The sequence below is a fragment of the Corvus kubaryi genome, unplaced genomic scaffold, assembly GCF_017639235.1.
Source record: "Corvus kubaryi isolate FWS band 111438036 unplaced genomic scaffold, C.kubaryi_AGA036_p1.0 75, whole genome shotgun sequence".
Lineage (NCBI taxonomy): Eukaryota > Metazoa > Chordata > Aves > Passeriformes > Corvidae > Corvus > Corvus kubaryi.
Genome location: NW_024582062.1, coordinates 1,620,559 through 1,634,342, shown reverse-complemented (window position 1 = coordinate 1,634,342; position 13,784 = coordinate 1,620,559). Strand labels below are relative to the sequence as shown.

Here is a 13,784-nt window from a genome sequence, read left to right as displayed (position 1 = left end):
AGGGAGGGACTGAGGGAGGAAGCGCGGACCGGCACCGGCACCGACCGGCACCGGCCTGTTCTGCCGCGCTCCGCTCTGGCCACGTTCCCCTCGTTCTTCGCCCCGGCACTCTGACGCGTCTTTGCCGGCGCGGTCGCTCCGTCCCCCAGCGGCGGCTGTGGCAGTGCCGTGGGTGCTCAGGGCCTCCGTCCGCCCGCTCCCGGGGGATAGCGAGAGGGAGGGCGACCGCGGGTGCCCGTCCCCGGTTGCTCTCCCGGTGCCCGTCTCGGTGTCGCCGGGCCCTCGGTACCTGCCTGAAGGGCAGTCGCTCACTCCGGTCATTGACGGGACCTGTAGGTGCAGGCGGTGCCACGAGGCCTCTCTCTCCCGTGACAAGAGGGCAGTTTCCAAACCGTGCTGTCACCATCGAGTCGCTATTCCGTGAGCTACTCCCGGCTCCGGCGGGGCTGGCGGAGGGCAGCGGGGAAGTCCGGCAGCCCGGTACCGCGGAGGGTCCCGGGGCAGGTCTGACTGCACGGCACCCGAAGGGGAGCACAGCTGAGCTCGGCGATGTCAGACCCGCGGGCACAGCACGGCTGGCAGGGGCACACCGTGGGCAGAGCGTGTGCTCGTTTGTCACCAGTAGATCTGGAACAGTTTCCCTTGCATCAATAGCGCTGCTTTGGCTTTTGGCGTAGAGAACACGGCCCTGGGGTTCACGCCGTGCTGCCCTCCCCGATGGTGGGTTAACCACGAGCGGGCATTCCCCAGGCCCGACCAGTACCGAAATGGAATGAAATGCCCCCAAAGTGTGCAGAGCTCAGAGCGTTTAGCAAAAGGGCTGCCCAGCCGGTCCGCTAACCTGAACTTCGTTTAAGGTGTGCTGGTGGACAGACTGGATATTAATGCTGTGATAAGGCTGTCAGGAAGAAAAATAAGGCCTTTCCTTGCTCATGTGTAGATGTTGCCCAGTGGCTGGATCTGACGTGTGTGGGGATGCTGGAATGGTTTTTGGGTACCGCTGTCTGTAAAGAAGAATGTTTGAAAGACCACTCATTAACACCAGTGCAGCCCAGCATGAAGCTGGAACCACATTCCGGTTTCAAAACTCAGCTAGTCTGCTTTGGATTTTATCTTCAAGTAATTTTTATTTGAAAGCAGAAACATTTTAATATTTAATAAGTTTTTTTTCTTCCTGATACAAGGGTAGTTAACAAGGAAGTATTGATCATGTTACAGCAGTTCCTCTGCACTCCTGGTGAGTGAGATGCAATGCTTGGAACAAGAGGTGCACAAAGACTCCCTTTCTGAGAGACCGTGTGGAAATGGGTCGGGAAGTACCTCTAGCACTGCTTTTCCTCAATGAACCCACCTGCTAGACAGATTTTTTTCCACGTGGTTTAGGAGTCATTGAGTCTGTGCTAGAATGCAAAGGAGATTCGAGTTGTGAGGATGTCAGTTGCCATGGCAACACTATTTCCCCTGGATTTTGGTCCTGTCGTAATTATGCTCTTTTTCTAACTGATTTGGGAGCTTTGTGGTCCCTGGGGATCTTAGTGCCAGAGTTACTGGGGATCCTTCCCCTCACCAGATTGATCTAATGCTTTCCTAAAAGACCCAGCTGCTCGTTGCCAACGCTGGCTGCTGTTCCCTTGCATCACAGATGATTCAGGGGAATTTTTTGGGAACGTTCCACAGGTGTCACATCTTGGCAGGGAAATATAGGAAGAGAGAAATACGACTTTAGGGAGCTAAATATGAACTGTGCTTTCTAAGCATGTAGAGAGAGCTCTTTAAAACCCTGCATTATAACAGAGGAAATGTAACATCTATGGCAAAAAGCAATCTGATGGGAAAAAGGAAGAAAAAAAAGAAAAGTACTCGTTTGTGCTTTACTGACTTGCCAGGGTTTGGCTTGGGGTGCAGTATTCCTCTTCCCACATTGGTACTTGCAGGTGGAAGCTTTGTGGTGCTGTGTGGATCACAGTCCCTGCAGCCAGAGAAGCAGCCTCCAGGACTCAGGTCCTGGGTTCAGCTGAGCGTGCGGTGTCAGACCTGTGACACCCTGGCTGCTGCTTCAGTGCTCTCTAGTAAGCTGTGAGTAGCCTTACTAGCGGTGATTCACCTCTGCTGTGATAGAGCCAGAGACACCAGAGACCTTCATCATGGAATCTGCTCTCACAAGTGGGCTGGATGGAGCTGCCCCCCTGTGTCCGTGAGGGTGGCAGGGGACACTGTGAGGGGCCCAGTGTAGCAGATTCTCTCAGTGACTGGGATCACAGAGTCAGCGCTGGGAACCTGCCCCCACGCAGAGTGCTTTTGCTAATATTAACTTTAGTTCCACCGCAGCTCAATGGAGGGAAAAACTAGAAAGTGCCATAAATTCAGCTGGGCTTGTCAAAGCTGTCAAATTACCCCCTGACAAAGCTCCTGCCTGTAATGACTACAGCATCAGCTGGAGGGGATGTCTGCGATGGGGTGACAGTGCCGGGGCTCAGCACTGTTAGACTTGTGATGGATTGTCATTGGGGGCTCCTGGGCGCCAGTCGAGGGTGACGCTCTGAGCAGAGTTGGTTTTCAAAAAAAAAAATCTAAAAATCTAAGGATGTAGACCAGCATCCTGCCCTCTGTTCTCAGCCAGAGTAATGCTGACTGCTAGATTCTAGTAAAGGTGTTTCTTGGCCCCATTTGTTAGTATTAGGAGTCCAGAGAGATAATGTCTTTACACGTATAAAAGGTGCTATTGATTTCCTGTTACTGTTGTCCTGAAATGTGCACAGGGTGTCTATGAAGCAGTGACAATTCTCCATCACTAGCTTTATGGGAAAAGAATGCTTATTGAATCTCCTCCCATAAATATAATCTCTTTCTCCCTTCCAGAATTTGCTGGCCCCTGTGGGAGTCCCTCATGTTATGTCTTTGAGAAAATTGATTTTTGTTGTCTCCGCTTTGTACACTTGTGTTTAGTATTATTTTTAATTTGGCTCATGTGATGTGAAGGCTTCCCTAACATTAAACATGCTTTCTCAGTCTTGTATTGCTTCTCCTTCATAGAGATTAACATTTTCAGAATGTTTTAAAGTAAAATAAAGATATCTGCCTGGATAGTCTCTCTTCTTGTTGTTGGGAATTTTTTTAGTCTGAGCAAATCATTGCCCTGCTCCTTCTCTCCAGACAGAGCTGAGGCACTGACAGCTTTTCAGCTGCTTACAGGTAAATTCAGGGTAAGTTTCTGAAGTGAACACACACTGATTGATTATGGCTGAATGACACCATAGCCAAGAGCACAACTTGCAGTGTTGTCTGGTCAAGGAGCAAGGTGGTCTTTGAACTTTAAGAGTGGCAAAAATACTGTCAGATTTGTCCTTTCCTCTGTGTAGCAAATGACTGACTATGGGATTTTTCCTTTCAGGGAGGAAACGGCAACATGAATTCATAGATGATGAGTAGGATGCCAAAGCCAGAGATGACAGTGCTCTTGAAGAAATGCTGGGTAGAACAAAAAGGTAAAAGGAACAGCTAATTGAGTGCATTTCAGAGCCTGTGGGACTTTGTGGGGTACCTTTCCTCACGAGGCAAACGGCACACCCCCTCAAACCGGAGCTCAGTGTTCTGAATTCCCTCCTCCTCTGTTTTGCATGAAGTCCCAGTGCCACCTCTCACTCCTGACCTGCTCTCTCTTTGCTCGGGTTTGCCCCAAAGTGGCATCATTCTGTACCTAAAACCCGTGTGAGTTGTCCTTTCCACCCTGTCGCTGCATGCGTCCGCTGGCAGGTGCAGCAGTTCTCCCTGCCCCACCAGCCCAGCCGTCACTCCAGGCCTCTGCTGCCATGGTTGTGCTGAGAGCAAAAACAGAAATGAGAGCTGCACTGGACCAGTCCATTTGCAGCCAGTGTTGTGCTCCAGAGGGTCGGTCAGTCAGCCATGGCCTGTTCCTGCTGTGGCCATGCCCCTGGGCAGGTGCACACAGCTGTAGTGTTGGGAGTGTTCTGCAAACAGGTGCTTCTGACAGGGCCGATTTGCTCTCTGCTACTCTGGTGCCTGTTACTGCATTTTGTGATAATGCTGTTGAGATGCCCAGAGGAAACACTTCTTATTGCCTCTTTCATTCTCAGAAATTCTCTCTGAGAGTCCACCTGGGGACTTGGGGAGGTAAGAGGCAGATTTACCTGCAGAGCACCACGCAGTAGAAAGGCCTTGTTACGCTCATCCAGTGGCAGTAGAAGTGGCTGAAGCAACTGATGAGAAGCAAGAAAATCTTCATTAGTCATGTAGCTCTCCTTGGGATATTTTCATGCTTGTTTGTGCAGGCTGACTTAAATCCCTCAAAAGTCAAAAGCAAATGTTCTTGTAACTGTTCCAGGTTTGCAGTGATGATCTGCTTGTTGCCCCTGCCTCTCGTCTCTCTCTGGCAGCAGCTGTGTGGGACACAGGGTATTTCTGGGGCAAGCCAAGGAGCTTGTCAGTACTGTGTAAAGGGTTGATATATATAAATAATAGTTTCTGCTGGAAGTGTTGTTTTCAAAACAGCAATCAGGGAAGAAGTCCCTGTAGTTCAGGTGTTTGTGCCATTTGGCCAACCAGAGCTCTTGGTCTCCTTGGAGCCTTCCAGCCCAATATGACAAGAGCCTGTCAGGGACAGAGCTCTTTGCTCTGCCCGTGTTCAAAATATCTGCTAAATATACTCTGAAACACTGATTGACTCTTTTGGAATGGTCCTAACTTGTATAAGCTGTCCTACAGTTCAAATACATGATTATATAATTTTTAGTTTAATAACACCAGAGATGAGAATTCAAGGATAGTTAAAATAGTAATTAGCAAGTTTCTGTTGTTGTCAATCCGTATTTTGGGAGATCTGATAGTTTTGTTTGTTGTTTTTCTGGATATGTGTATGTGAAGGCTGTTGATGTATTTTTCAGCTATTTCCATAAACTTGGATGTGAATCTGTTATACTCTTTGGGTTTCAAAATTCTTCACCATCAGTCTGGAGAGCTTTGAGTCTGTAAAATTGGAGAACAGCCAGTGCTGGCAGGACCCATGTCCCTACAGGAGTGCTGGTTCCCCAGAGCCAGGTCGTGTAGCCATTCCTTGTTCCTCCTAGTCCCTGTTTGAGGTCCTGGAGCCCAGCCAGCATGGAGCAGTGGTGGCTACAGCACCCACAAGGCCAGGTGAAATGTGGAACAGGGAGGCTTTTCACTATTTGCTGCAGTTTTGAGAGCTCAATAGATGTGTTATTTTACCGCTCATGCCGTTAAATGTTGGCTCAGGGCAGGCGCACGGTGCTGGTGCTTTAAGGTGGCCAGTGGCCACTAGCTGTGCTCAGCACTGCCATTGCCAGCCCCAGCATTGCAAGACGTGCTGTCCGCTCAGCAGTGGCTGGAAAGCTCCGAAAGGACCAGATTTGGCATCAGCACAATCACTTCTGCAGGCGTTGTGCTTCAGGCACTGCCAAGTCCTCGCTGCTTCTGCTTCCTTCCAGCACATGGTGTTTGGTGTGACCCTGGGGACAGACAGTTGCCTGCTGGGCTAGCTTGTGGTTTTTTGGTTTTTCCCGCAGTTGTGTCAGCATTCAGGTTTTCAGTTGTAGGGAAGCAACGGGCAATGCCTGTTCTGATCTGCTGGTTGTCCTGCATACACTGGCATCGATGAGCACTGGCAGCAGTGGGAGGTGGTATGTGTCACCCCTCTGGTGACATGGGCTGACAGACAGAGCTCTTGAGCGAGGGAGCCTGTCTAAGGGAGAATCACATTGTTTGGGGTCCTGTAGCCTCACTGCTGATGCAAGTTCTCTTACTGAGGTGGAGCTTTTCAGAGCACCTGAGTGTTCGTGTTTAGCCCACATCTCGCAAGCAGTCAGGCAAGGAAGGTGAATCACTGCCTCGTATCCTTTGATCTGAAAGTTCAGCGCTAGTCCTTTTCTGTAATTTCTTAGTCACTGTATTTGAAGCTCTTTCCCTCAGAGTTGGGGGCAAGGCAGGAGGAGGAGATGCACTTACAATTCCTCCATTTTTGAAATACTTGATTTGAGGTAGAATATTGCATGGACCCACCAAAGCATTTTAGCAAGGCTGTGTCATGTATCAATGGCTTTTACTAGAAGTTGGGGCTCCGAGGTTTTCTGATTTTGTCTGTGGGGTTTTATTTGGTTTCCTTTGGGTTTTTCCCCAAGAAATTGTGGATGTTTTTGAATAGTACAGGTTACTTCCTCCGATGAGCTATGAACAACCTTTCACTGCAACCCTGGGAGTTTTAGTCCAGATACTTGCTTTCAACAAACTTGCTATAAACCATACAAGAGCTTTTGTGCGGATAAACTTCTGATATTGCTACTGAGAACATAAATTGGAATTTTGATTGTGAAAATTATTGGCAAAGTTTGGTCACGTGGAGCAGGTTTTACAGGCTATTGATGACATAAGCACAGATCCAGGAGAAGATCCTGGGCTTCCTGTAAATATTCAGGTGAAGTTATGCTGACTTACTGTACACTGTTTCCCTGGCAGAGGTGGCCCTTTAGATAAATGTTAAATAAACACTAAATACAGACTGACACTGTCAAAAGCAGGATGTAGCTCCCTTAACACTGAAAGTGGCACTTCATAGAGACCTTTTGCAATTTGTAGTTCAATAAAAAGGGTAATCTGTGTAGAAATATTCTGTGCTTGCCTATTCTGTCCTTGTCTGCCAGTGCTGACAGGATCGTGTTCCTGGTTTTACCTTCGTGGTGTCCCAGGCTGAAATACTTCATATTTCACACTCTGGGTTCTATAAATAATTGATGTGCCTGTCTTAGCAACTGAGGATCAGCAGCAAATTGTATTATTCTGGAGTAATAGGGGTTTTCTGCATTCTTTACTCTTTTTCATCTTAATTTTCACTTTGCTACTGAGATCGAGGAACTGATTTACTCCACTTCAGGAGAAAAAGTATTACTGTACTGGTATTACTGTTCCAGTCCTTCAGGGGAGAAAGTTCAGGGGAAAGTCAGAACTCACAAATGAACCCATCTCAGTGAAAACGAGTTATTTCTGTGTATTTTCTGCAGCTACTGTTTGGATATATTTCTCATTTCGCGCAACTCTCATGGGTCACATGGGAAAGAATTGTCTTAAAGGTTAGACAAGGTTTAGGCAGACCTAGAAAGAAACTGCTCTGTGGCTAAAACTAGTGAGAAAATATTAAACCAATCATTTTTGCTTATAAGAACTGTTGTGTACCCTTGCTGACAGAGCAGAAGGGTTTTGGTATGATAAGGCACCCTTGGGCCACCCCAAGAGAACTGGAGCAGCTCCTCTGCCATGGTGCCACTGGGAGCAAAGCACGAGTGACTCTAGTTTGTGACACTGGGTTTACTCTTCCATTTGGTTTGCCTATTCATAAATAATGATGGGAAAAAAAGTCAGGGAAGTTCCCCCTCATTGTGAATTTATAACGTGGCAGAGCCCAATTGGGATGGAGTCCTTGAAAGATTTGGGATAATGCTTTCAGCAATGATGCTTTTTAATTGAAAGCTTGAGTGCTCTGTGTGTTAATGATGCTCCCTGAGGGAATCACAGGAGAGACTTGGTTCAGAAGTGCCAGGATGGGTTTTTGGGCAAAGGGCAGTGCTGGGGCAGTGCTGTCTGAGCAAACTGACTCAGGTAAATTTGACTTTGCCTCTGGCTTCTAGTTCTGGAATCCACATGACTTTGAGCACCTTCTGTCTCTGTTACCATCACCAATTCTACTTCCTTTGGTTCTGTTGTTCTTCCATCGTCGTCTTCCATTACTCATTCTTCTGTTCTCAGTGCCTGAGGCTGACAGTTTCATACCTTGGTGACTGGTTTGGCTCCCAGATCCCTATTTATTCAGTTAATGTAGACAGCAGTCCAGTTCTAGAGGAGTTGGAAGAGGTACTTATTTAAAAACAGGAACACAACTTTAGGGGTATAACTTTAGGGATCTTAAACATCCTTCCCCATTTGCTCCAGCTGTGGCTAGAGATCCAATCTCAAACTCACTTGTACTGAGCTGGGAGCTGTGCATCCACTGCAGAGCCAACACTGCATGATGGCTTCTGGCACTGAGAGTTTGCAGGATGTACACTTTCTCCCTGGGAAGAAAGGTTAGGATGTGGGTTAAACCATTCCCAGAGAGCAGGCAGGCTATACAGCTTGTTACAGGAGGATGACAGCTTAAAAAAAATTAAAAATCTAATCCTTCCATGACCCTCATTGAAGACTGCACTAAAATTCCAACCGAGGAGGCCACAGATGACAATCATATTCCCTCCTTACACAGAACAACTTGCTTGTCTTATTAGAACAGAAAGCAGAGAGAAATGTCCTGGATGTAGTGTAGGAAATTGTCTTTACTAAATCTAGCCCAGCGTTTATGAGTACTGTATATATTATTTGATTTTGCCCGAATTACATAAACATGGGGGAAAATTGTTAATGTAAGCTGACTACCGGAGTAAATCACAGCCTAATTATTCTTTTTTTCCCTGGCTAAAATTAGAATTTGATATAGTGGTCAATAGACATTTTCTTTAATTTTTGAGACATAATTTCTAATAGCTAATCCAAATGAATTGGAGAAAGTTGCCGCAGAATTGAAAAAATAAATTATCTGAATTTTATGGTGACTTACTGGTAAATCCCCTTAGTTGGAAGCTTTAATTTACCTCATATTTCATTTTTTTTCTCCTCTAACTGGCTTATGGGTGTATATTAGGGCAAAATGATTGTTACTTTTTTAGTGTCACTGGGGTGCTGGGAGCAGAGCCAAAGTGAAGGCAGACCCCGGGCTGGCTGCAGGGGCAGTGTGTAGGGCATGGTGGCACAGCGCTCCCTGGCACTGCTGCCTGCAGCAAAGGCTAGCCCTTGGCACCCATGTCAGTCCTTCTGGAGCTGTGTGACGCTGTACTGGAATGATCGAGGCTCCAGCACTGCAACCCCTTGGGTGGCCACGTGTTTCCCACCCGGAGCTGGTGCCCCTGTAGAGGAGCTACATTGTTGGTCCTGTTCTTGGTTAAACAGGTAAATGGCTGTGTTGAGACTACTGGTTTAAATATCCACAAACTTTTTATGGGGCTTTGCACAGCAAAACCATCTTTCCTCAGGGTCCATTAAAAGGGCTGAGGCTTTGGAGTTGTACTTCATTTTAGCCTGGGGTGAACTCCCTGTAGCCAGGAGAGTTTAACTGGAGAGAATTTGACTGCAGTCTTCATATTTCTGAGGGAAACAAATGGGCTCAGAACTGCAGAAGGAACGGCAAGAATGATGGACCCAAAGCCCATAGTGTAGAAGGTGACTGAGCTTGATCTCCTGCTAGGGTAGTATGTGCTTTTGTCCATTCTGAGGGAGTCCAGTATTCTTAGTTCCTGGTAATGTATATTCTCTTCAACTTCCCCACATAATATCAGACAAGTTACTTGGATGGCTGAGCATTAGGTGGAGTATACTTTTTCAGAGAACCTTTTGGAAGAAATGCATGTTTTGGAATGTTTACCTGGTTTTGCTAAGCCTAGGAATTGGCAGTTGTACATCACAAATGCAGTGACATGTTGTAACAGTGGGTTTGTCCACGCACCTTGTCTTGGTTAAGTCTTGGGTTTATTCCTTGAAGAAACACCTTTAGATTCCATAAGTGGAGAAAGTAAAGGGCAAAACCATTTAATTTCTACCATGTGAAGTTTTTTTAATTATCTCTTTTCCCACTTGTGAGAGTATTTTTGTGAAAACACTTGGCATTCCTTGCTTCTAAATCATGAAGTAACTTTTTGCAAACAATTTACAAGAAATGGGATTCCAACATTGTCATTATGGCTATTAAACCTGTCTGAACTGTTTTCCTTTGTGCTGCTTGCCATAGCAACGGTGATGTGTAATTTGCTGAATATCCATAACAGGATATTTGAATATATTCTTTACAGTTTTACTTCTGCATATAGCTCAGTATGCCAAATCATCACATTAACCCAATTAACCAAGCCAGACCCACATCTGCCATGTATTGACAATTAAGAATTTTAAAAGAACTTGGTATTTCACCTCCCTTTTAATGAAACCAACCCAGACACCAATCACCAGCATAGCAGCAGCTTTTATCAGTGTGCTGATAAAAATTATTCATGATTCAGACTGCACAAACTCCTGGCACATCTCCTCTCTTGCTGCTTATCAGCTGGAGGTGGCTCTGTGCGTGTGCCCCTGGAAAGGTAAGAGCGAGCCAGTTTATCCCACGCCATCCATGCACGAAATCTTGTGCAGTTCAGTACCTCTGTGCCTTAACAGCAATTGGACCGAGTTTTAAACAGTGGGAGCTGGGAAACTTCAAAGATACCAGCAGCACTTCAGTTCAAATGGCTTCTTTCTTATCATTTCATTGCACACAAATTAAATGAAAATATTTGGGGCTTTGCTGGCACTCTGGATGAAAAATCCCCATTTAGTATGTGTGGTATTACACAGGTCATATTGCTGTAGTAACCTGTGTGTGTGTACACATTACCTATGTAATGCTGCAGTAACCTATGTGTACAGAATCACACCTAACATTAGGTAATTTCAGGTGTGGGAGATTCAGTTCATGAGGGGTTTGTGTCTCCTGGTAGAAAACCTCATGTTGATGAGGAGAATGAGTTCAGTAGCTAGATGGAGCAGAGTTCATACACTGCTTCAGTAACCCCTTAAAAATGCTTTATTCATCCTCATCCATGCAAATTCTTATTGTGTCTTTATGGACCAGGAAGGATCTAGAAAGCCAGGCAGTGCTCCCAAAGACACGTGATAGAGCAGGGTACACACTGCTGTGGAGTCAGGGTGGTTGTGTTAGTTGGGGCAGCGGAGCTGTTCCCAACTGGTGCAATGGCAGTTCCTATGTTCCCAGGCTGTGCAGCCAGGAGAAGGCAGCCAGTGTCCTGAACAACCTTGTCCCTCAGAGCATGGACCTCGTTACTTTAATGAGCCAGAGAGGTGCAGAAAGAACTGCTCAAGCTTTGGAGGGAAGAGACAGATGTACACTCGTGTGTGCGCAGAGCTGACTTGGCATTTCATGTAGTTTGTGGGTGATGTCAGGGTGATGTGACCCATGTAGAGTCCCCACGGTTACCTGTCCATAGGGTGTCAGTGAATACTGCAGCAAGGGCTGTGACTGGAATGAACGGTTGTGCCAGTCTCCCTGGCAAGAATGGGAAGGCTGTTTGTGGCAGCAGTTGCTGTGTTTTTGCAGGGAGCAGCCTGAGTTTCTGCCACGAGCATGAGAGGCTGCGAAAACAAACCCAACAGCTCTCCAGCATCCCTGTGTTTGGTACCAGAGTGAGGAGCTGTGTTAATCGGAGGAGCTGTGTTAGCCCCATCATTTCTCCCATCTCCTTTTCATTACTTGGTCTTGCCTGGATACCCACATGGAAACTGAAGCTGTCTGGGAATGCCGGCCTGACGTTGCTGGGGCAGGAGAGCAATGTGGCTGGAGGTGAGCTGGCTCAAGGCAGAAGCACTGCAGGCTGTGCTCCTCGGCTAAGCCAGGTGCCCATTTCTTGCTGAAGAAGAGGTGGCAAGGCAGGTCTGTCCATTGGGGCTCCATCACCTGCCACCCCAAGAGGAGCACTGGGGAGGAGTTCAGCATAGACTGGCCCTCCACACCTCAATGAAGTGTCAACCAAAGGTTTGGGACTTGCATCAGGAAGTTGCTTCCCCTCCCTCAGCCCTGAGGGATGCATCTGTTAGTCTGATACTATTTTTTGCAATAATGCAAACTCTGAGCTACAACAACGGTATGGCTACCTCATGTCTCTGCTAAGCATATGGACCGCCTTGGAAGAATAACCAAAGAGAGACATAAATTCCCTAGAATTCATCAAGAAAATGGTAGCTCTTTGCCAATGTGGCAACTAGAAAAGTTTTCATTTCCAGCATATTTTGAAGCACTGAAGGAAACAACTGTCTTAGCTGATCCTGTGGCTGCATTAGTATTTGTGGGTATTTATAGGACACGGTACCAGATGAGCTTTCTGACCGTCGGGAGTGAGCCTGTCATTCTGGAGCCTCTTCATCAATGTGCCTTTCACGCTCCACAAGATTAGCAGCTGCTGAAAATAGGAAAAAGGAATTTTCCTTTCTTCTGTCTTAGAAGAGGCCCATCACACCATCCTCCTTTCGTCTGAGCTTGGAAACGGCTTCGGTCCTTAGCAAAGCCAAAGCACCAACAGGTCTTTTTAAAGAAGTTCTGCTCCCAGGAGGATATAAGGGAAAATATCCTTTTTGTGAGTTTAGTCACACACATCAAAGGAAACAACCGTTCCAGTCTTGGTTTGCATTGTGCAGGCATTAGCTGTGGTCCAGTTCCACAGGGATCTGCTTGAAGAGGCTGAAGTGCCCGTGCTCATCAAGCTTTCACGGAGATGGGGCAGACTCAACCAAGCCAGAACATGCTCCTCCTTGGGGCACGTCAGTCAGTTTTGAGAAGGACAGAGCGATTTCTTTGGTGTTGTGGGAGCCCCTTCACAGCCCCACCCCCCGGCCCCCTGCAGTGTGTGCTGAGTGGGATCTGTGACACTGTCTCACAAACCGTGCCCGAGAGATGGGCAGGACTCTCTCAAACCTTTAACATCTCGTTGGCCACCGTAACTTGGTTCTCTCTGGAAATCACAAATCCTCACCTCCCTGCACAGTGCCAAGAACGCCCGTTTCACCCGAGCATCGTGCTGTGCACCCCGGAACGCTGCGGCTGGGGAAGAGGGCCTACAGCACCCCGACTGTTCAGCAGTACTGAAAAATGGGGAAATAACCTTTGCAGCGTCGGGGCCGCCGATCAGGGCAGGGAAACAGCTCCGGGCTTCGTCCGTCAGTTAGAAACGGGGTAGAGCCCGGGAGCTGCTCCCCGCCCGGAGGGTTCTTCTCCGCTCTAGGGGCTCGGCACCTCTCCCTCCCGGCAGCGCTGGGACCAGCCCAGCCGGGCAGACCTGACCAGGACACGCCGGTTCGGCACCGGCGTTATCGAGGGCGGTGACAAACACGGTTCGCAGGTGCCGCCTCTCACAAAACGGCCCCGGGGCGTCCCGGCGGGGGGTCATTTCGCTCTCTCAGTGTACCCTCGGCTCCGGTGCCCGGCGCGGGGCGGCCCCGCCGGGCGGGGACTGGCGGCCGCGCCAATCGCCGCCTTTGTTTGGGGTCACCGGGCGCGGGAGGGGGCGGTGCCCGCCGGGGCCGCGCGCAGCCAATGGGCGGGGCCGGGGGCTCGGCCGGCCGGCTGACCGCGCGCCCCATTGGTGCCGCGCGCCGTCATTCTGGCGGACGGCGCTGCTCGTTGGCCGCTTGCGCGCGCCGAGCCGTGCGTCAGCGGCTTAGTCCCGCCTCCCCGGCGGGGCGATTGGCCCCGGCGGCCGTCACTCGCGCGCCCTCGGCCCTTCAGTGGCTGCCGCGGCCGTCGATCACGCGTTCCGTCCCCGCTCCCTTCGTCCGCCCAGCGCTGCCGCTGAGTGGTTGAGGCGCGTGCCACTGAAGCGCTGCCGCACTGCCATTGGCGGGGCGTACTGTCCATCGCGCCCATCCCCTCCGGGCGCCCGCCCCCCGCCGGCCACGATTGGCCGCCGGGGATGTCAGTGCGGCGGATCGACCAATGGGCGGCGCGGGGCGTGCGCGGTGCGCGCGGGGCGGCCGGGCCGGCGGCGGCGCGGGAGGAGGCGGCGCGCGCCTGGTCCCGGTCGCGAGGAGGCGGAGGAGGATGTGGCGCGCGGAGGGGAAATGGCCGCCGAAAACAAGCCGGAAGGTGAGAACGCGGCCGGGCCGCCCGCCGCCCCGGCCCGGCCCAGCCCGGC

The 13,784-nt window shown here is 49.3% G+C and overlaps 1 protein-coding gene across 10 annotated transcripts in view; it reads left to right on the top strand.

Moving 5' to 3' along the window:
* Nucleotides 1-3,371: 3,371 nt before the first annotated feature.
* Nucleotides 3,372-13,784, top strand: part of CAMTA1 (calmodulin binding transcription activator 1) — a 231,678-nt gene continuing 221,265 nt past the window's right edge. For 3 of the 10 annotated variants that reach the window (XM_042051369.1, XM_042051361.1, XM_042051364.1), the window contains exon 1: nt 3,424-3,485. Coding sequence is in view for 3 of the 10 variants with exons in the window: in XM_042051368.1 (XP_041907302.1) it covers nt 3,419-3,485 (67 nt within the window). In the remaining 7 variants the exon portion in view is untranslated. Of the gene's footprint in view, nt 3,486-13,619; nt 13,736-13,784 lie in introns of those variants that run through there. The other 7 variants (XM_042051367.1, XM_042051365.1, XM_042051366.1 and 4 more) reach the window with 4 other exon arrangements.